Source organism: Brassica napus, chromosome A9 (assembly GCF_020379485.1).
Source record: "Brassica napus cultivar Da-Ae chromosome A9, Da-Ae, whole genome shotgun sequence".
NCBI lineage: Eukaryota > Viridiplantae > Streptophyta > Magnoliopsida > Brassicales > Brassicaceae > Brassica > Brassica napus.
In genome coordinates, this window is record NC_063442.1 from 36,774,761 (window position 1) to 36,795,862 (window position 21,102).

The following is a 21,102-nucleotide window of genomic DNA, read 5'->3' on the forward strand; positions in this document are numbered from 1 at the left end:
GTTGGACACAAACTTTATTAACTGAACATGTTCCTAACTTAATAGTATTGACTTGAATTAGTAAAACAAATAGGGATTTTTACCACTATAGATTTTCGAGTTCATATATGTATTATTTATTGTAAAGTTCATACATATTTTTTTAGTAATAGTGCTTTTAAAAAATTTAATCCTATGATTGGATGAGAATATTTCATCCTATGTGGCACCTCTAATTGAGCTCTAAATTAGTTCATTTTATATAGTAGGATACTAATAGATCCTATTGGAGTACGAGTTTTGTCTCGTCGATCCAGACAGTTAATAATACTGCATTTATATGTAAAAGGTTCTTAAATTTTCATTTCCTAAAATATCGTTTTCACATCCACATGCCTGATTAATCGGTACTTTTTTTTAACTTTTCATATAATTTTTTGTTGCAATTTGTTACAATTATGATAAATCAGACAAACCCCTGTAAACATCCATCCTTACATATAGTTAGGGCGGTCATATACATTCTGACATGTAAACAAACTGAAAAAAAATTGATGGTAGAAGAACTTGCACTGGAGGATGGATTGAGAAGCTGTTTTGATTCTGGTGAATTAGGACTTAGCTTGTGTTTTCTGGTATTGGAGGCAACGACAAAGCAGAGTTTTTATCTGTATCGCCACGGCTGCTTGAGGAAGAATGTGACTTAAGATGTGACAATGCCACTTCTAGCATCACTTCCACTTCTTTCTTGTACTGTTATCAAAACCAAATGTATCAGAATTAAACAGTGTTCTGGCTGTTTCTTAAGCTAGTCAGATCGGGATAAGGACACCAGACTAACCTCATCGATTGCTCCTGATTTAATCTTCGATTGCATCAAGCACCATTTCTTAAAATGTACACCTGTAAGATGAATACAAGTGTGATCATTTCATCATACATTGTGCCACTGCAAGTTTTACTCGACTACACACACTTTGGGAGAAGTGGTAACTCTGAATAGTTTTAAAGAAATACAAGAGTCACTTACCAACTCTTACATCTAGTACAGAGGAAGTCTCCTCTTTCACTTCCAATCGCCATCGACAATGGACCTGATACAACCAAGATTCAAGAAGCATGATTTGCAAAGAGAATGATAAATTCACTCATATATAAACGTACCTCAAAGTAAGAACCAAAAGGAACATCATGCGGCTGCTGCACAGTTTCAAAAACCTGGAAGAATGGGAAGATATAAGTATATCATCAGATGTGATATCATTTCCTCATTTCATTTTGTTGTAGAATCTGAACAACGTTATAGCAAAAAAAAAATGATTCTTACCAGCGTTTTCTTATCTGGTGATAGAACAACGTGCTGCCATTCGGTCACAGCAGTGTCTGGTGGACACATAGGACTATTACAAATCGATCTGAATTTAATCTCTCTAACTTGACCATCATATTCTTCAGCACTGTGCCAAGGCTCAATCTGAAAGATCACACAACAAAGTTCCAGAGAAGTTCACAGCTTTTAAAGCCTATGTATTTGAAGGCTAATGATCTAGATAAGTAATACCAAACTTACATTAAGATTCTTATCCTTCCTTGCAGATCTGTACTCGTTAGTATAAGTGGAATCATCAGCCAACAAAACGTTCCGGAATTGCTCAGGTTTACTTGGGAAACCATCCTGCACACAAGAGTATGATGTATAAATTTCATCTTTAAACAACTATCAAGAAGAAACAGATGCTTACATTGTAAATGGCGACAAGGACTTCTTCCTTGATGAAAGCCTGAAACTTTACAGGTACAGCTGCAATATCTACCGGAGCTTTAACTTGTACTTTACCACCACCTCCTCTCTTAGAGCTGCTATGAGCACGTAAGGCAGATTCTGCTCTCTCCTATAAGCCACCAAAACGGTGAAACAAGTTAAGCTATCAAGCAATCACATCAAATTTATATAACGTTAGAGAGAGACCTTCTTCTCAACTTCTAACATCGCATGATAATTGTTAACTCTACGCTGCAATGCTTTTAGCGTATGGTTCCTGTTCCAAAACGATGCAAATTTATACCTCACTCTACCTGAAAACAAAGAAGGAATCAGACATAAACATAACAAAGCACCATCACAGATGAAAATTCCAAAAGCTTTGGTTCCTACAGGCAAAAGGCTAGAGGTCAGAAACCAAATGTAAAAAATGTTCTCCCTGGCTTGTGCTGGTGATAAAACAGGAACTAACAAAAAATAAAGTATTTGCCGACGATGAAAGAAGACATGAAGTTTTATCTAACTAATCACAAAACTGAAAAAAAAATCTAATAATAGAAAACAAATCTCTAACCGTCAGGAGTCCCGAGTGGAGGAACACCATGTCCACCAGCTCCCATCCGTAGTATGATTGTTATCGCTGGGTTTATCACTGCATGTTGACTTCTACGTATCTATAATAAACGATAAACATTTATTCATAATTAGGCCGGTTATCGGTTTAAATCAACAAGAATGTTGAGTTGTTAGGGAAAGAATATTACCTCATCTATATCTCCTAGAGGCACAACTACCTGTAGAATGAGACAGGGAGAAAGTTATAACCATTGATTTATAGAACTCAAGACTCTATTAAGCTTTGTTCTTTTAAACACTGATCAAATCGTCATTATCGTATAATCTTTATTTCTAATACCACTAACTGCAACATATGCGATATTAAGGCTTATAGAAGCACTAACCTTCATTTGCTTAGAGAAAACATTGGAGTGGAAACATATGTGCCACGCAGAAACATATATTCGGCCATGATACAAGAACGACCTCTCCAAGGCACATGAATAGCTGTGCTCAACAACCTAAGGTCCCATTTCTTACTCTCTTATGAGATCACTACAGGAATAGAATTAAGTACTGATTATTAACTTACCTCATCAGGTAGGAGATCAAATATGGTCTGCAGAGGCCCTGGCTTTAGATGCACAATTGTTGGTCCTTGCTGATCCAACGTGACCCTTCTTCGTGCTCCAGCATATCCAGTTATAGCCCTACCAATGAAAATCCATTTTGTGTAAAGTCTTAAACCACAAAGCAACTCTACTCTCTAAACAAGATAAACCCTTTGCTCAAAAATTTCATGTAGAATGGACTACCTAGAAGCATTCACATGTAGTTTGACTGCATTAATGTTAAGGCAAACCTGACAAACAAAACTGGATTAGCCTCTAAAGAAACAAGAAGGCTTCTTCACTCGAAAAAAAACATGCAAACATAAACTAGGGAAAAAAAGTATACCTGTCCGGATGGGCTATCTAATGAATGCCACACTGGACCTGTCTGACCTTCACGTTCGACGCTAATAGTCACTGAGCCAAGGACCGTGCTTTTCCAAATGATATCCCAGTCATGAATTGTTACCTTGATCTGACATTTAAAAAAACCTATGGTTAATGTTTAACAACGTATCTGGTAAACATTAAAAATGGTTACTTTACCAGTTCATATGTACGCGAAAAAAAAATTCATCATACAAGATACAAAGGGTTTGAGCATGAAGATATCAACCTTATGCCTAGAGTTCACAATGATAATTCTAAATAAGTTTAAGTTAACTAAGTTTCCTGCATCTTCCAACTAAAGTCCTAAAGCATCTTAAAGTAGTAAATGATGATAACCTTAACAGGAAGCTCATCTGTGGGAAAATTGAACTCTTCACCCCACATTGGATTCCTGGAGCCAGGGACCATAGAACTATAACAACAAGTAAAGAGATACACATTAGACAGTCCCAAAGCGTAACCACTTCAACAACCATACCACCAATATACTTCTTTTTTGGGTGGAGGATAGTGGTTGTTGAGAAGAAGCTACATGACAGCTTAAAAGAGCAAGAGAAAAAAGTTGCTTTTCATTACAAATTTGTAGTAACCTAACAAAATGAAAAAGAGAAGATTTTTTTTTAAAAAAAAAAAACCTGAAACGCTTTTCGGATCCACAATTGAGAATAGCATAAGGATCTGATGTTCCATTCAAGTTAGCACCAATGAGATTCTTAGCAGCCAGCAGTTCCACCTGGACCAAAACAAAACAAAAAGAAGGATCCGACATTTATCTTCAAAATCCTTCAGACAACCAGTTTCAGACAGGACATTACCTTGATTATGTACGGAGCATTTGTCTGAGTGTCTCCTCCTCTCAACTGCCCTATCTACACACAGAAAAAAAATCAAGAAACTTGTTAAACATGATTATCACACTACCGCTAAATTTCAAAAATCAGAACCTTGTCTTTGTCAAACATGGCGTCACCGGAATCATCGGGATTGCGAGACGGATCAAACCCAACATCGTCGTCTCCGTCGACTCTGTAAGCGAATAGCCAATAAGAAGCGATCAAGAAAGCCGAAGCGGCCACCGCGACCTCGATCTCCCACGTCGAAGGTACCAGAAACTCCACCGCCGAGTGGACCATCGCCGATCAAACAGAGTGAAAATGAGAATATATGTATATGAAATTCACCGGCAGAGGAGCACCATTTCAGACAGAGCAGAAGACAGAAGTGAGTCTGTAAAAGGGACAATCGCGGAGAGAGAGAGAGAGAGAGAGAGATGGAAGAACAAAAAAAATGGATATTTGAAGATGAAAGAGAGTGAACTAAGGAATGTGGGATTTTGAGTTTACGGAAATATCCTTTTTAACTGTAGAAACAGTTACTCCTTTTGTTTTTAGAAATATTGTTTTTTATTTCTTGTTTTGAAAAATGGATTTTTAGATTTAATCAATGTACTTCACTTTATTTAAAAACAAATAGTCAAATTTAAAAAAAAAACAATAGATATTTAATAAAGAAGCAATAATATACTTATTCTTATGATATATGTCAAGAGCTTAAAATTTTATTATTTCAAAATTTTACATATTATTTAATATTTTAAAATTGTTAAAAGCAAGTCGATACTATTTTTGGAGAGTTAAATTTGAACGTAAATAGTAGTAACCATAGAACCAATATATGAAACCGGCTGCAGAATATTAAATTAAGTTTGAACAACTTTTTTTTTAAAAAAAAATCACTACTTATTGATTCTAACTCATATGAAAATAGAAAATTTATATGTTTTTCATATATATTTATTCAAAAACTACATTTATTCTGTTTCGTAGTATAGGTACTTTTAGTTTAAATATCATTTAATATATAGACCTAGATATGGTTCACAAAAAAATATAGACCTAGACATATTTAAATTAGTCATAAATAAGTTTATATAATTTGATTCGTAACATTATATCCAAAAAGTATAAAACAACTTTAAATTATGAAAACTATTTATACTTTGAAGTAAAATTTGTTTCTTAAAATTAATATTTTGAAACAGGAAAAGTCTTATATATTTATGTTCTTTGGATGTCTTGAGATGAACATTAAGATTCAACCATAATCATAATATTGAATATCTTTTAACTAGAATATAGTTTAAGCATAGATAACATTAAGATAGTTTTGTTATAATAGAATCTTGGATGCGATCCGTGATGTTGGTGGTTGTTGTTGAAACCACAGTTTCTTCTGCAGTAGTTGAACTTCCACACCCCAACAAATTTCCCATTCTCTTCTTTAAAACAACAAATACAACCCAGATCAGACTCAGTTTTTTTTTTAAACAAGAAAAAAAAAATTAGAGAACAGAACATATTACAATCCCGCCAGTGAAAAGAGTTGGTTGTGTCTCGCTACAAGTCGTCTCTTCATTATATGTGCAGAGGGACATAGGAAATGTAACATGAATTTTTGGTTCATTGATTGTATGGTTTGTATTACTATTTAGAGGGAAAAATAATAATTTGGCAAAAAATATGTAAAAAATGAAGAAAACATTAGCAAAAAAAAATGAAATGACACAAGAAAAATAAGAAGAAGCTGAATAAACTAAAGAAGATGCATAATATGTGTTAGACAAGTATTTGTCATTATTAAATATTCATCAGTTCTTTTTACATCAGGTTTATAAATACTTTACGACATCTTAAATAGTCAAATTCTTCTAAATAAAATATATCCTAAATAGTTTATTAGTTCTTTATGAAATTAGTGTATTAGTCCTTAAAACTTTTCAATAAACCAATTGAATTAATTTAATTTACAAATATAAGATAATTCATAATTTATTTAATCTCTCCGAGTAGACTATATATCTTAAATTAGTTTTCGTGTGTTTAAATTGATTCATTTTTTCTTGTGTGTTTTTTGTCAACTTTCTTGTGTGTTTTATTTGAAACAAAGTAATAAAATCGGATTTAAAGTACTAACAAAAGAAAACAAGTAAAAAAAGGCTACAATCTACTTAGATAATTTAATTGGAAAACTATTTATAGAAACATAATTCTGTAAAACCACATCAACAACTAAAAAATGAATGAAGGAAGGATACAATAGATTTGATTAGCTATAACCTAGTAAACCGGATAACGACCCATAAATTACACAAATCCAGTTAATTTATTCGGTTCGGTTGGTACTAATCGAACAAGAAGCGAATGAAAGCAAGACACGTGGAAACATAGAGACAGATAGAGAGGGAAGGACCCCGTTTAGGTTTTTTTGTAATAGGGTATAAATATGTTTTTGATCACTGAGTCGTTTTTTTTTTTTAAGTTGCCTTTACACATTCGCTTCTTCTTCTCTCTCACACTCTCTTGTAGCCGCAAAGAAAAAAAAACACAAACCTCCACTAATAGGTAAAGAGCTCTCACCATCTCTTAATCTTCTCTGTTGTATCTAAACTGTACGTTTGATTCTTGATGACGTTTTACTCATGTTCTTGGCTTAGTTTGGTTGCAAAGATTTTGAATTTTTTTTAATTCTTCTTCTTGTTGCTGCCATGTGAGCTTGAGCTCTGTTATTGGCTATGTACCAGCTCTGTTAATCCTTATTGTATTGGTTTAGAGCTTATTTGAACATAATTGTGCTGAACTGAAGTCGGTTTTGTCTCAAAAAGGTTTGAGCTTTTAGATTATTCCTAGTGATGTAATGAATCGAACCAGTAAGGATCAGTCGTGTTGATTTGGTTCTCATGTTATTACATTAAAAGATTCTTCTTTTGAACTATGAATAGAAGAATTTTTACAGCTTTTGTCTTCTTCTTTTTTTGACTGAAGATGAAAATAATAAACGCAAGAACTTGGATTATAGCTAATGGAATTGCGTTTGGGGTAGCTTGGAAGATAACTAATAAGATTCTGAAGATTTTTTTTTTGTGGAAAAATTGATATATGTTATCTTGCTTGATTGATTTATGTTTTTGAATCTGAATGTGTTTATGCATTAGCTATAAGCTGTAGCATATGTATATCCCCGGGTAACTTTGTTGAAGAGGTTTTTTAATTTCATCAGGTTCCAATGTGAGATAAGAGAATGTGTAACCGGTTGTAGCTGAACCACACATGGAGATGAAACAGTTTAATGAAGAGATATTATCACCAAAGAAAGAGCAGAGTCCTGGAGTAGGAGGAGGAGGAGGACATGAAGAAGGTGTTCTTACAAATGCTAATACAAGTGAGGGAACTTTGACTTCAGTTTCTGGTGGTGAGGATTTGGATGTTGATATAGTTGTTGAACTTGATGAAAACAACACATCCACCACGGATGATGAAGGTGATCCAAACGCTACTGAATACTCAAGCTCGTTTTCCGACACTTCATCTGAGGATGCAGACATGTTGTGTAGTAATGGACTAACCGAAGAAGCTGATGTTGAATCTCATTATTGGGATGAGACTGACTTAGGACCTGCTTATGATTCCTTTAGCAGTGTTTTTCATTTTAGGTGTGTGTCTCTCTGCCTTAAATTCTTTTCAGTTTCCTTCTGCTCCACTGTTTCTTTATTGTTCTGTCTCTTATGTGTGTGTGCCGTTGCAGGAAGAAAAGGCTGACGAATCACTGGAAGAGCTTTATAAGGCCACTGATGTGGAGATCCAAGTGGCTTGAGCTAAAAATTAGAGAGTTAGAGACTCAGGCATTAGAATATCCCAAAAAGCTTGAGTCATTGGATCAAGAAAAGCTTGGAGCAGCTAATACTGATCCATCTGTGTTGGAGAATGGGATGAAGTCGTTGCCTTTTACTAATCCTTCTTACAAGAGAAGAGCAGCAAAGAGGAGAAGAAAGCGTAAGAAGGTTGAGAGCACTGATGATTTAACTTCATATATTTCTCATCATAACCTCTTTTCTTATATCGGTAAGCAACTATTAACAACTCCTTGTCTCTGCGGCTCTGTCTTGCTTTGAGCATATCATTCATATACTTTGTTGTTGCAGAGACAAGGAGATTGAGCTCAGATGGAATGTCAATGGCTGCTGATGACTTCGGTGGTATGTTCACTAAAATTGAGTTCAGATTGTTAAATGTTTTGTGTATTGAAAGTTATTTCATTGGCAGCTGCTAAGGATCCACGGGTTGATTCAAAGGACCAAGTAGATTTAGTTGATGATGACTCACTTTTCGACCACCGAGAAGGAGATAGTGTCTTAGAAGAGGTTCTCTGGAAGATAGAGCTGGTACATTCGCAGGTTCTTAGAATGAAAAGCCAAGTTGATGTTGTCATGTCCAAGAACGCAGCAAGATTCTCTTCCTCAGAGAATCTGAGCCATCTTGCTGCAAGTTCAGCACCTAGCCCAACGGTTTCCGCTGGTGGAGATGTGATGTCCATTGGAGCTAATGCTATCTACAACTCTTCACAGCATATGGCAGACTATGTTCTTGGAGATTTAGTGTTCTCATCAGAAGGAGTGGTTTCTAGCTACGGAGATGCGTTTCAGATCCCTGATATAATCGAAAGTACTGTTGGTCTGTTTGCAGATGCAGATGTTACATTACATCATACTCAGATTGGAGACTCTTGTGAAGATGTAAGTTTTTCAGTTTTTGGTTTGGTTATGTTTTACAAAACATTCTTGTCTGATTAAAATTTTTTGCAGATTTTGGATAATATCTTGATTCGAAATGGAGTGGCTGAAGAGATGAATGGTGATTTGATGGAAACTAGTAGCCATGAAGAAGGTGAGAAAGGAGAGGAAGGAGAAGGAACTAATGTGCCACCATTGCTGCAAATTCAAGAAACAGAACAAGATCACCAAGAAGACAAATCTTTGGTGCTACAAGATTCGGTTCTGAGGTCATGTTTAGCTTCTGAGATGCTTGTTGTCCCTAGGAATAAAAGGACTAGAGGTGGAGAACGTAAAGCGAGTTCTTGGTGCAAGAAGCATCTCAGTGATCCTGAAAGCCAGTGATGGCTGGAAGTAAGTAAGCATCTTATGATCAGTCTTTCTTCATTGTCAAAAACTCAGTAAACTTCTCTTTAGTCTTTTTTTTTTTTTACTTTCTTTTCACATTGTGTGTGTTTGCAGAACATGCAACTTTTTTTTTTCATATCATTTTCTTCTTTAGCTTATTTTCTATTTTTATGATGATGAAAAAAGTTAGAAAGAAGACACAAGCCTTGTGTAAGCCTTTGATTACAAGTTACTATCATTCAGTCTTGTTTGAAAAGCATATGAAGGTTTATGCTTCCTGTAATTCTTTTAGGTAGAATGAAATATGTTTGATGAGCATCATCTTCTTGGTTTCACTCTCCTTGAGTTTCTATTGTGTTATGGAAGAACATGAACAAGCAATGAAGAAGATACAACAAACCAACCAATAAAAAAAGGAAAATAGTAACAAATCTAAGATCAATTTCCTTGATGTTAAGTTACTAACTTACTATTCTATAAAGTAGGGAAAATTGTATTCGGATGCACTTTTTGTATAATTTGAAAAAGAAATGTATAAAGTTTGAAAAGAAATTAAATGTATACCATTTTTGAAAGAAATGTATTTCGGATGTTCTTTTGTATAAAGGAATTTACAAATCCTAATTACGAAATTTGTCACAAAATTATAGATCTATTTTTTGTCCAAAATGAAAAAAAAAACTATTTGTGACAAAACTTCTGTCAATATACAATGTGATCATATCTACACATTAATTCTAGTTTGATGAATATAGAGCACATATTAACTGTTTTCACAGGTTTTTATTTAATATTTATATACGCATTCACGAGTTTTGTGATCAAATATTCAAATTAGATGTTTGGAGCTTATCTATTACTTATTAAGAGATGAGAAAGTAGAAAGGTGGATTCTTTGTGTAGCCTTGGTGGCCTATCATGTGCCCTTGGTGGGTGATAATCAAAAAGTATCTACTTCAAGTGGAAATTAATCTGATTCTGATCATCCCAAAAAAATTAAAGAGATAAGAAACTAAAAAAAAAGCTTTGAAATTCAGCTTTACTGTAGTTCTTTGTTTAAATAATTGTTAGGAATAATTAAATAAATTTACAAAACCAACATGACCAATCATAATGTTGTAGCAGCTTTTTGGAGGTTCTTGATATAACACCACCCACCATATCAAATTGAAAACCATGATTGACTATACTATGTACATGTCAATTATTCCTGACTTCTTCGATCTCTCTATAAGTGTCCTCTCTTTCTCTGTTTTCAATTCCTTATCAAAGATAGTGATCCAATGCGTTTATGATGGGTTTTTTTTTATTAGTAAGATCATAAATTATTATTAAAATGTTAAGTCAATTTTATATAACTAAAGCATAATTGGATTGTCATCTTGAAATTATAGATGAAGAAACCGCAAAAATACAATCGTCCTGTAACATTCATTCCAATCATTTTTATCTATTGATAACTGGTGAGATGGTAGACAATCACTAGTAATTCGATATGTACACTGATCAAACTTAAATTATAGTAGAACGAAGCAGAACTAGAGTACATAATGTAAAAACTTATCATATAACTTAATTAGCAACATCAAACTAAAGAGTTAATAAACCTCTTTCTTATGTGTTAATAAACAAATTTGAAAAATATGTTTCATGTGGCCACATAAACAACACCAAAATCATATGACCTCTTCAGATTTGACTTGGCAACATCATTAATTTGTAGCCCTTTTCTCAAAAAAAAACATCATTAATTTATTATAAGAGAAATAACTGTAATTTCTTGAACACTAGTAAGGAGTATAAAGACTATTTTGTATTAGCATGCTCTTCGCTGAATTAAGAAACTTATAATAGACTGAAGCAATTGTGACATGCACCAACTTGCTTGAATTTTCACATCATTATGCCCAAAATTGCAAAAGGGACTTTGCAAATTTATGATTTGATAGACATACAAATACTGATTACTAAACACCATAAAACCAAATAAAAAATGGTTCCATTATGTATAAATATTAGTAAATACTATGTGAAAGCTAATAAATGCTCTAACTATGGTGCATGCCCAAATTAATCATCATTCAAAAGAAGTTGGTCCCATGAGGTTAACATGATTAATCCAGCACTTAATCCCTTTCTTAATTACTCTCATATATTCTGTAGTCATTTAATACTAGTCTTGATTGTATGAGGGTGAGTTCAAGTAAAGATAAGTAAGACCTCAAATATTTCAGAAAGGATTGGTTATTGGTACTAAGACTGCCAGGAGAAGATCCCTAAATTGTCAAATGACAAACTCAGAATAGTAATTTGATTTATGTAAAATAATTAGTCGGATTAATCCTATAACCTATAATCGTTATGAGTTTCACAACTATAATCAAAATAAGTAAAATAAATCGTTAGACAACAAGCATTCGGTTTAGATTAAATGAATATAACATACAAAATATGAAGCAAAGCTCATATGAGATGTGATGCGAGAAGACAACTCCTTAAAGGCTTCAACTGAAAGTGGATCATGAGGACTATGGTAATTGCATTAAAAGCAGCAATTCCCTTCACTTTCCCTTTACAATTTTGAATCTCTTATCTTTCTCTCTCTCCACAACTACAAGACTCATATGACTGTAAAAGCAAGAGAGAGAGTAGAGAAAGAAAAAAAAACAGATACACTTAAAGAATGAAATAAAGAGGAAAAAAGCTAGTCAATTGTTTAACTCACACTCTCTTCATCTCTCTCCTCTCTCAAATGCTCTAAAATTGGCATTGGGCAGATGAAAAAAATCTTCATCTTCTTCTCTATCTGTTGGCCATCTCTCTCTCAATCATTCACTCACTCACTCTTCATCTTCTTCTGTTTCATGCAAGATCCAAAGAGCTCACCTGCAAGGTATGCATATTAGCTCACTCCTTGATCACTGCTTACTCAATTTTGGATATATTTTGTTTTTGTTAGTATAAGACTCAAAATCAATATTCAGAGGTTTAATATAAAGACTCACACAATTAAGCAACTGTCTGGTGTTTCTCTTGGGAGAAAATGTAAATACCAGATCACATTCTCATTCTTGAAAAAGATAAACTAGGAGAGAGCGTATTTGCAAGATCATATTATATCAATTCATACATATATATTTTGACAATTCCATGTTTTCTACTTAAGTTCTTGTTCCAAAACCATATATTCAAGAAGTACCAATTTTCATTGTTCACCCTTCAGTACTGTTCATTTAATAATTAGGACTGCAACAATAACTATTTTCTTATTTATTATTGATGAATCCAAGGGCATCTTTGATTCTTTGTTAATAACAGTATTCAATAGTGATAAAACCTTGCACCATAGGTCTGGGCCTATATTGGGCCAGTGTCTATTCTTTGTTCTTCCGCTTTCTCTTTAAGTGTGCTACAAAGATACGTATCAAAGACAGAAACGACATGTAATATATTTTTACCATAATAACGTTGCTTTGTTTTATTCAAAAAATTCAGAATATTTTTGTGATGTCATCACACAACTCTTAAAAAGAAAAATGAACAGTAGTTACTGTCTGCAGATCCATAATTGGTAAATAAATAAAAATAATACCTAACTCTTTAATTTGTTCCCTTTTCAAAGTCGAAAATATAAATAAAAGTATGCTTATTTCCTTTGACCAAAAAAGTATTATTATTTCCTCTTTTTCTTTTTCTTTTCACAAATCTAATTACACCATTTTAGGTAGTTTAAAATCAGTTAGTTTCTCAATTTACATTTTGTACTCGCTCGGTAGAAGAAAAACAAGTTTTTTACATGTAACTAATGAATTAATATTAAGGGTTTAATTTATACTAATTACAAAAAAAAGGATGCGTGAGTGTGACGTAACCGTATTGTCAAACAGAAAACCCTGGTACCAGCGAGCAATGGCGGTGGCGAGGTTCGCCGCAAACTGGAAAACCATCCCAAAGTCGCCACCGGAGATAACACGTCCGTCGCGGAACCCTAGCGTCAACAAATCATCGAGCAACCATCAACAGCTGAGGAAATGCACTTCTCTCAAGGTAGCCGCGAACTCCTTCACTAGGGTTTGTCTCTGCGCTCCTATCGGTCCATACGACGACGTGTTCCGAAACTACGTCCCGCCGAGACGAAGCTCGAGCTACCCTCCGTCGAAGCCTCTTCCTGCGGTGACGGAGACGGCGATGGTGCCGGCTGCGAGGATGAGTGTGGACTCAGGGAGGAGGATATTTAGAGGGAAGTCGTTGAAGGAGAACGCGTTGATGAGGAGGTTTGTGGCGGCGGAGGAAGAGGCGATGATGGAGAGTAGAAGGAGAGATGAGATGGAGATTGTGAGGAAGAGGTATCAGATGAGGAAGAAGAAGAAGCTTGGACCTAGTCCTCTTAGTCGCATGGTTATTGCCGAAGAAGATCAACAAGCTTTTCATCAATGATTAAACTTTAATCAAAAACAGAGGAAACATGTTTTTTTTTTTGTAATTGTGTGTTTGGAACTAAGATATAATTAATTACCTGTTTTGTCCGGTTTAATTAATTTGATTACTTTCCTAACGACAGATTGTTTTTTAAACAATTCAACTAATGACGTTTTAATTAGTATACGTTTACAATGGATGCTTAAGATTGAAGACTGATTGGTTCTGCAATCGTTCTCTTGACAAGAAATATAATAAGATTAAAGGTTTAGATATGAATATTAAGTTAGTGTGGTCGATATATAGAGTTTAAAATGTGAATATTAAGTCAGTTGGCTAATGCAAGTTGATTATGAGTTAAAAAAAATGTGAATGTAATCTAGTATTCATGTGTATTATTGCATGCATGCATCTACATAAAATATGCAAGCATGAAGTGTAGTAATATGTTTCCCTCGTAATTATATAAGAACTCATAAACATATTATGGTACATGTTTTCTAGCTTAGCTTGAAAGGCACTCAAAAGCATGGGTCTCTGACATAATCTGACATCGTGTGATTTAGACTCAGCATTTTATTATGTTTCCTGTTTATAAACATTTAGTAATCCCCGATCGAGTTTTCTCTATGGACTATATTATTCATTTATAATTCATATGTTGTAAATCCTCGATCTGTCCAACTAGTTTCAACAATATATTACTTTACAAAACAAGAAAAAATCACCCTGATTCATTTTTTGACGTAAAATTCATTCGGTTGGCAAAATGGCTTAAAAAACTCAAATGTAGCATATAATCAAATAAATTAATGCACTAAACATAATCTTCGCGTGTGTGTGTTTTAAGTACGGAGTGCCTTAAGCACACTTCAACATTAGAAACAATATTTTCCCAACTGGCAAAACCCACATGAACATTTTTCTTTACAGAAACAGAACGTTGTATTCGAACTCGTCGGATCAGTGCCTAATTGTTCTATTAGCACGTTAATTCTTACTCAAATCTAGACAAAAGAAAATTGGTTAATAATATTGAAGAAATTTTTAGCCGTTGATGGGAAAAAGACATGCGCACGGGAAAATTGTGTCAGCCTATGAAGAAGAAGAAGGAATGTTGGGAAGGAGAATTGTCTTGTCACTTTAGATTAATGGCAAGTTTTTGTTTTCATTATTCTTCTTGCTTGAATTGTATTCCAAGCTCACATCATTTCATTACTATTATTACTTTCTAACATCAAACCCTCGATTTTTTTTCTGATGAACTTAAAAAAACAAACAAATACTATCCCACTATTAGAGTACGTAATAAGCGCTTTTTTTTTTGGTTTCCTAAGAGTACCTCCATTGAAGGTTTATGGGGGGGGGAGTTCACACAGAAATCAAGAAAAGAAAATAATAAAATAATTCAATCCCATGAACCTCTCTCTCCTAAAGCTCTCTTGGCTGAACTCCTCTCTCTTAAAGTTCATCACTGTAGCGCGGGCCCCACGTGTCGTAGCGATTTGCGGTCTAGTTTTTTTTTTTTTTTTTTTAAAAACCAAAAAAAAAAAAGAAAAAAATTTTAATAATAAAAAACTGAAAAAATGAAGGAGTTCATTGATGTGGATGCTCTAACACACAAAAAAATTGAGCGTCAACTTTTCGTTTGACAACTTTGTACCTATATTATATATTCTTTTTTCTACATTAAGTTCTGATCAACTTAGTTAAATATATTATCTTATCTTCTTCGTTTTTGATAAGTATGCGAATCTCATTATAAAATGAGTCATTTTGTGCAATACAAAGAGTAAATCTAAAAGCTGTTTCATGCCATTGATAAGTATGTGAATTTCATTATAAAGTGAGTCATTTTGTGGAATACAAAGAGTAAATCCTTTCTTATTGTCTTTGGGAGATTTTAATTTTGAATATATTAAGATATTAGATATCCAAGTAAATTTAAAAGGTAATAGCCAGATAAAATTTGTATCAATGTTAGTATGGGAGAACACATATATAGAGATATCAATCATCTGCAAATCATACAATCACATTTTCAAATTAAGACCAGAATTTTACAATATGATCTCTACATTATAATAACCACTGAGGTGCAAACCACCATTCATCCATTTTAGTAAGTGCTATAGATTTTTTTTTTTTTTTTTTTTTTGTAACACAGTAAGTGCTATAGATTAAAGTTACATTTATGCGTTAATACTTAATACTAACCCTAATTTGTTTGAAATTTATTTTAAACGTTTTCCGCAACTAAATGACTAGTATTTGGTGAATATAACCGTTGATGAATGAAGATGATGATTATTAACTGATTACTATTAGAGAGGAAAGACAAACAAAAAAAGAGGGGCCGGGGACAAATTCTTGACTTGACTGACATAAGTAATCTACAAGATGAAATAACGCGCACAACGGTGGTGCGTAGGGCCGTCAGAGACGACCAAATAATCAACCTCGTCTCCGGTAAAAACTATTGACACTATAGTCACAAAACAACAAACAAAAAATATTTGTATCTTTGCTTCTTTAATAACATTTTGGACTGACGTAATCATGATATAAGTGTATACGACAAAGTCCTTCCACCAAACGTAACCGCTTTGGTCCATGTTTATTATACAGAACTTAACATCTGAACTAATGTAGTAATTAACAATTATGATTCTAGGTTTTTGGGAGACTACTTACCTTTCGTTATCTATCAACTGCATCTAGTTTAGTCCATGATTAAATCAACGTGATTTTTTGGTTGAAGATGAATTGAGGTTGGTTTCCTTAAAATGTTTAGTCTTCATAATGAAGGAAAGTTAAACAAACATTGAGTGAGAATGTTGCCAACTAATTCTCTCTGTACCATCAATCTCATAATAAAAAAAATATTAAAGTTAATTGATTAATCTAAAAGGTGGTCAGAGAAAGAAAAAAGAAAAAAAAAGTTTTAAGTTCCTTCCATACCAGCTAGACCCACAATCAAAGTTGCAGACTTTTTCTACAAATTCAAAGTAAACTTAACCCTCACAAACCAAATATTTCAAAAGAAAAAAAAACATGTTCGAACAATAAGAAGAAGAAAGAAAAGTAATCGATAGACAAGAGTCTTTCTTCTCTGGTTGCTTCTTTTTATTTCTTTATCTGGACCAGCTTTTCTCTGCTACGTTACTTCTTTGAGAGAACTCTGAACCAAGGTAAGTGATCCATGTTGCTTGTAATGATCCCAACTATTTATTATTATTATTATTATGGGTTTATTGGTCTCTTTGATCTATTTCTTACCTAAGCTATATTTTAGAGGAAGTGTTTTCCTGGAACATTTTAAAGCAATATGAATGATATTAATATTCGCATATGAAACATTGCAATCAGTTTATGTGATTTACTCGGTTCACCTAATATAAACTACTTAGATAGAGTTCGATATAAGTTTTCTCAAAAGTTAAAAAGATTACTTTCCATTTTCATGAAAGCTCAACAACTTCAAATCTTTGCTTTCTGGCAGCTTCCTCTTGTCTTAATTGTTTGAGTTATTTGGAAATAGATTTTTCTTTTCTTTTCTTTTGTCTGGAACTGCTGTTTTAACTTGGATCATGTTGCAGGAACTTTTGTGGTTGAGGCTTGGTGAAACAGAGGAATCATGCTAAGTTTCCCAAATCTTGGTCATCATCAGTAAGCAAAATCAAGAAAAGCTTCAAAAATATGTATGTTCTGTACGTTTCTTGTTATTAGCATTTAGAAAGTAAAGTAATGTTCAAGAAATGGGGAAGAAAGGAAGTTGGTTTTCTGCAATCAAGAGAGTTTTCACACCACACTCCAAGGAGAAGCAGCTAAGCAACAACGTAAGAACATTTTAAAAATACTTTCCATTAATTTCATGAAACGAAGTGATGAGTTAATGATTGTACCTTTTGGTGTTTCTTGTTTTGTGTTTTGAAAAGCAAGAACAAGAGAGAAAGAGCAACAACAAGAAAGAAAAGAAGAAGAAAAGTTTAGGGAAGAAGCTAAGAGATGGAGAAACCAATTCATTTCTCCCTATCTTCAGACAACCTAGCAGTATCGAAAAGATTTTGTGTGAAGCCGAACGTGAACATAACCTTGTCTTCAGACCACCAACTCCCACTGACCGAGCAAACTCTATTCCATCTCCTCATATTAGACCTGCTTCTCCTAAAGTGTCTTCTCAAAGATATGTCTCTTCTCCAAGACCAGTTTCGCCAAGAGTTGCTTCCCCTAGAGCCCTTTCTCCAAAACCTCCTTCTCCAAGAGCGGCTTCGCCTAGGATTGTGCAGCGACGCGAGTATGTACGTAGACCAGAGCCAACACTACTGGTCAAGAAAGCTTCTGCTACAAAGATTCAAGCAGCTTTCAGAGGTTACATGGTAATAATGTAAAACGTTATTGATTCTGTTGTGTCAGTAAGCATCCATAACTTTAGGAGATTGATTGTTTGTTTGTTTGTCTCTAGGCAAGGAGGAGTTTTAGAGCTTTGAAAGGTCTTGTTAGACTACAAGGAGTGGTGAGAGGACATAGCGTGAAGCGCCAGACAATGAATGCAATGAAGTATATGCAGCTTTTGGTACGTGTTCAAACACAAGTCCAGTCACGTCGCATCCAAATGCTAGAACACCGCGCTAGGAACGAGAAAGATGACCCCAAGTTAGCCAGTAGCCTTGCGGTAAGTGCTCTCATGAATCTTTGGTTTCAAAGACAAGAGCAATCACTTAGACATTATTATTGTTGTTGTCCTAGCAGTCTGATGATTGGGATGATAGTGTGCTGACAAAAGAGGAAAAAGAAGCGAGACTACATAGGAAGATTGATGCAATGATCAAAAGAGAACGGTCCATGGCCTATGCATATTCTCATCAGGTAATAGTAATGCATACACTCATCTTGGCGTTGACACATTTATCCCGAACCGAAGAATCGAACCGAAATAAACAAAACCGATACAAAACCAAACTGAAAAACAAATATCCTATTTATTTAGTTTCTAAATAACTAAATATCCTAAAAATACTATTATAAACCAAACTGAAAACTAAAATTTTCGGATACTATCCGGTTTTCAACTTTGCTACCCAAACTAAATAAGAAAATAGAAATAACCAAGCCAAACCGAATTTTGTAAATATCTAATGGTTCATAAATCTATAGAACCAAAAGACTTACTCATCATAACATCACTCTCTTTGTTGTGTTCTACTCAGTTGTGGAAAAACAGTCCAAGGTCTGCTCAGGACATTCGAACAAACGGTGTCCCACTTTGGTGGAACTGGGTGGACAGACAGAACAACCAGACGCAACCTTTCAGGCTAACACCAACACGACCGAGTCCAAGCCCTCAGGCTCATTCTAGCAACAAAAACCATTCCAGACTCAACAACAGTTTCGATGTTTCCACACCAAACTCATCAAAATCCGCATTCCTCACACCCTCTAGACCCATTCACACTCCACAACCATCAAGATACTCACGAGGAGGAAGAGCTACACAAGATTCTCCTTTCAAAGATGATGATAGCCTCACGAGCTGTCCACCATTCTCAGCTCCAAGCTACATGGCTCCAACAGTCTCAGCTAAAGCTAAGCTGAGAGCAAACAGCAATCCAAAGGAGAGGGTGGACGGTACAACACCGGAGAAGAGAAGGAGTTCGTTCCCTCTTGGTTCGTTTAAATGGAACAAAGGCTCATTGTTCATGAGTAACAACAACAAAGGCTCTCCTTCTTCTGGTGCTGTGGTGCTTGAGAAGCATAAGACACTCAAATCCGTAGGGAATATGAGTATTGATTCCACTGTTTCAATGCCTGCAACGATTGGGAAGAGGTCTTTTAACAGATTTGCCTGAAATAAAAAGATTTGAAACTTTTTTTCTTGTTTTTTTTTTCTCAGTTGATTCTTGTTTTGATTTGTTTATGAGTGGTTTGATGATTTTGAGTGATGTTTGTACGAATTTACAGATGTAACATGAATAAAAAAAGTAAACAACAAAAACAAAGGATTTCGTTTTGTACAGTGTGATCTTCTTTAAAGAAATTCTAGTTCTGTTCCATGCTTTATTTTACAATTCAGATGGTTACTTTGTCCTCAACATGACCTGTAGGAATCGGCTTCAACGGTTTTTTTGTTTTCACTTTAACCAACACAACGTAAGACCATCTCCAATGTATTTTGTTATTTTCACCCTCTAAAATAGGGGAACTCTATAATAGAGGTGAGATATGCTCCAATGTATTCCCCTAAAATAGCAATCTCTAAAATATAGAGTAAAAAATAGAGGAATGCTATTTTTTCCTCTATAAATAGAGGAAAAAATAGAGATCTCTATTATAGAGGAAGAAATAGAGGTGAATTGGAGCAATTTCACCTTTAAATGCTATTATAGAAGTGAAAATAGCAATGGGTTGGAGATGCTCTAACAAACATTACGGTCAAGCTTTAGACAGCGAACCAGTTTCAATCACCACATCCTCCACAAATCTCTGAGCATAACCATATGGATTCACATTATTTTGCATTTGTTTGTCTAAATAGGACTTGTATCCCAATCTTATCCGTTATTAGCACGTCTGTTACAATCTTTTTACATCTTTAAATGTCCAATCTTTCAATAGGACTCTGTTTTTAAATGTTAGGGACTGGAATGAAAAAAAAATGTAGCGACTTGTTCGAGGCCACGATCAGTATAAAGAAAACTTGATAGGCACGGAGAATCGCTTATTTGTTATTGCCAACCTTCAAGGCAACTCACGCCATTTTATATTTGACGTCATTGCTCTGCAAATTGGCTTTCCTTTTAAAAAAAAAACATATCAAGAATATGATTGTTGAATTAATTAAATGTAGCGACTTGTTCGAGGCCACGATCAATATCAAGAAAAAATTGATAGGCACGGAGAATCGCTTATTGTTGTTGCCAACCTTCAAGGCAACTCACGCCATTTTATTTTTGACGTCATTGCTCTGCAAATTGGCTTTCTTTGAATAGGAAACAAGCCTTTATACAAAACCTTTCAGACAAAACTAGAAACACTAACTAACCATGAAAGAAACTTCGAAACCATATAGAATCCCTAGCAAACCTATAAGATTAAAAAGAAAGCTAAGGACTTTTTTTTTTTTTTTTGTCAACAAACTAAGGACTTAAAACTCGAACTTGAAGATGATGAATCTGAAAGGCACCATCTTCGTGAACTATATAGAAGAAATAGAAGCGGCTGAGGAGACTGAAAAACCCTAATGTATAATAAAAAAAAAACCTATAGTTCATTAATGGGCCTTAGGCCTAATATTAATTCAATATGGGCTTAGCCCCTTTAGGTAATTGCTGTGATATTAGCTAAATGATATAGAGCCATCAACCAAATCAAATCAAACTCTAATAAACCACCTCATACATTCATTTATTCGACTAAATACTTTTATTGAT

General features: G+C 34.3%; 4 protein-coding genes and 2 non-coding genes across 7 annotated transcripts; 3 read left to right on the forward strand and 3 right to left on the reverse strand.

Annotated features, from left to right (window-relative positions):
• Positions 1-379: 379 nt before the first annotated feature.
• LOC106368438 (BAG-associated GRAM protein 1) lies at positions 380-4,598 on the reverse strand. Of its 2 annotated transcripts, XM_013808400.3 has the most exons (18): positions 4,245-4,598; positions 4,116-4,169; positions 3,936-4,033; positions 3,637-3,712; positions 3,257-3,385; positions 3,115-3,161; positions 2,892-3,009; positions 2,704-2,820; positions 2,506-2,535; positions 2,316-2,415; positions 1,949-2,055; positions 1,722-1,871; positions 1,550-1,654; positions 1,307-1,453; positions 1,144-1,197; positions 1,010-1,073; positions 821-882; positions 380-732 (listed from the first exon to the last, which is right to left on the reverse strand). In XM_013808400.3, exons 1-18 carry the CDS (start codon positions 4,431-4,433, stop codon positions 598-600), a joined length of 1,782 nt encoding a protein of 593 aa, XP_013663854.2. In that variant the 5' UTR covers positions 4,434-4,598; the 3' UTR covers positions 380-597. The 2 variants fall into 2 exon arrangements, with proteins under 2 accessions (XP_013663854.2, XP_013663855.2); XM_013808401.3 differs by lacking the exon at positions 2,704-2,820 and having other exon boundaries at positions 4,245-4,578.
• A 2,017-nt stretch (positions 4,599-6,615) lies between these two features.
• Positions 6,616-9,588, forward strand: LOC106368437. Its single transcript, XM_048741289.1, has 6 exons — positions 6,616-6,701; positions 7,357-7,789; positions 7,882-8,198; positions 8,279-8,332; positions 8,400-8,869; positions 8,939-9,588. Exons 2-6 carry the CDS (start codon positions 7,407-7,409, stop codon positions 9,248-9,250), a joined length of 1,536 nt encoding a protein of 511 aa, XP_048597246.1. The 5' UTR covers positions 6,616-6,701; positions 7,357-7,406; the 3' UTR covers positions 9,251-9,588.
• Positions 9,589-11,818: 2,230 nt separating this feature from the next.
• On the forward strand, positions 11,819-13,783 carry LOC125578488. Its single transcript, XM_048741290.1, has 2 exons — positions 11,819-12,146; positions 13,141-13,783. The coding sequence occupies exons 1-2, from the start codon at positions 12,031-12,033 to the stop codon at positions 13,688-13,690; spliced, it is 666 nt and encodes a 221-aa protein (XP_048597247.1). The 5' UTR covers positions 11,819-12,030; the 3' UTR covers positions 13,691-13,783.
• Positions 13,784-16,624: 2,841 nt separating this feature from the next.
• LOC106368436 (protein IQ-DOMAIN 13) lies at positions 16,625-19,725 on the forward strand. Its single transcript, XM_013808398.3, has 6 exons — positions 16,625-16,863; positions 17,272-17,511; positions 17,611-18,051; positions 18,138-18,347; positions 18,425-18,541; positions 18,883-19,725. Exons 2-6 carry the CDS (start codon positions 17,431-17,433, stop codon positions 19,519-19,521), a joined length of 1,488 nt encoding a protein of 495 aa, XP_013663852.2. The 5' UTR covers positions 16,625-16,863; positions 17,272-17,430; the 3' UTR covers positions 19,522-19,725.
• Positions 19,726-20,326: 601 nt separating this feature from the next.
• LOC125578805 lies at positions 20,327-20,451 on the reverse strand. Its single transcript, XR_007316888.1, has one exon. It is a non-coding gene; the product is annotated as a small nucleolar RNA snoR86 (small nucleolar RNA).
• Positions 20,452-20,512: 61 nt separating this feature from the next.
• LOC125578806 lies at positions 20,513-20,637 on the reverse strand. The gene has a single exon (XR_007316889.1). It is a non-coding gene; the product is annotated as a small nucleolar RNA snoR86 (small nucleolar RNA).
• Positions 20,638-21,102: the final 465 nt, after the last annotated feature.

Coding starts and splice junctions, on each gene's coding strand:
- LOC106368438 (XM_013808400.3), bottom strand. CDS start 4,433: ATGGTCCACTCGGCGGTGGAGTTTCTGGTACCTTCGACGTGGGAGATC. Junction 3,162..3,256: donor TAGATAGCCCATCCGGACAG/GTATACTTTTTT, acceptor TTTGTTTGTCAG/GTTTGCCTTAACATTAATGC. Junction 2,821..2,891: donor TTGATCTCCTACCTGATGAG/GTAAGTTAATAA, acceptor ATGGGACCTTAG/GTTGTTGAGCACAGCTATTC.
- LOC106368437 (XM_048741289.1), top strand. CDS start 7,407: ATGGAGATGAAACAGTTTAATGAAGAGATATTATCACCAAAGAAAGAG. Junction 7,790..7,881: donor AGCAGTGTTTTTCATTTTAG/GTGTGTGTCTCT, acceptor GTGCCGTTGCAG/GAAGAAAAGGCTGACGAATC. Junction 8,870..8,938: donor TTGGAGACTCTTGTGAAGAT/GTAAGTTTTTCA, acceptor AATTTTTTGCAG/ATTTTGGATAATATCTTGAT.
- LOC125578488 (XM_048741290.1), top strand. CDS start 12,031: ATGAAAAAAATCTTCATCTTCTTCTCTATCTGTTGGCCATCTCTCTCT. Junction 12,147..13,140: donor CCAAAGAGCTCACCTGCAAG/GTATGCATATTA, acceptor ATTGTCAAACAG/AAAACCCTGGTACCAGCGAG.
- LOC106368436 (XM_013808398.3), top strand. CDS start 17,431: ATGGGGAAGAAAGGAAGTTGGTTTTCTGCAATCAAGAGAGTTTTCACA. Junction 18,052..18,137: donor CAGCTTTCAGAGGTTACATG/GTAATAATGTAA, acceptor GTTTGTCTCTAG/GCAAGGAGGAGTTTTAGAGC. Junction 18,348..18,424: donor AGTTAGCCAGTAGCCTTGCG/GTAAGTGCTCTC, acceptor TTGTCCTAGCAG/TCTGATGATTGGGATGATAG.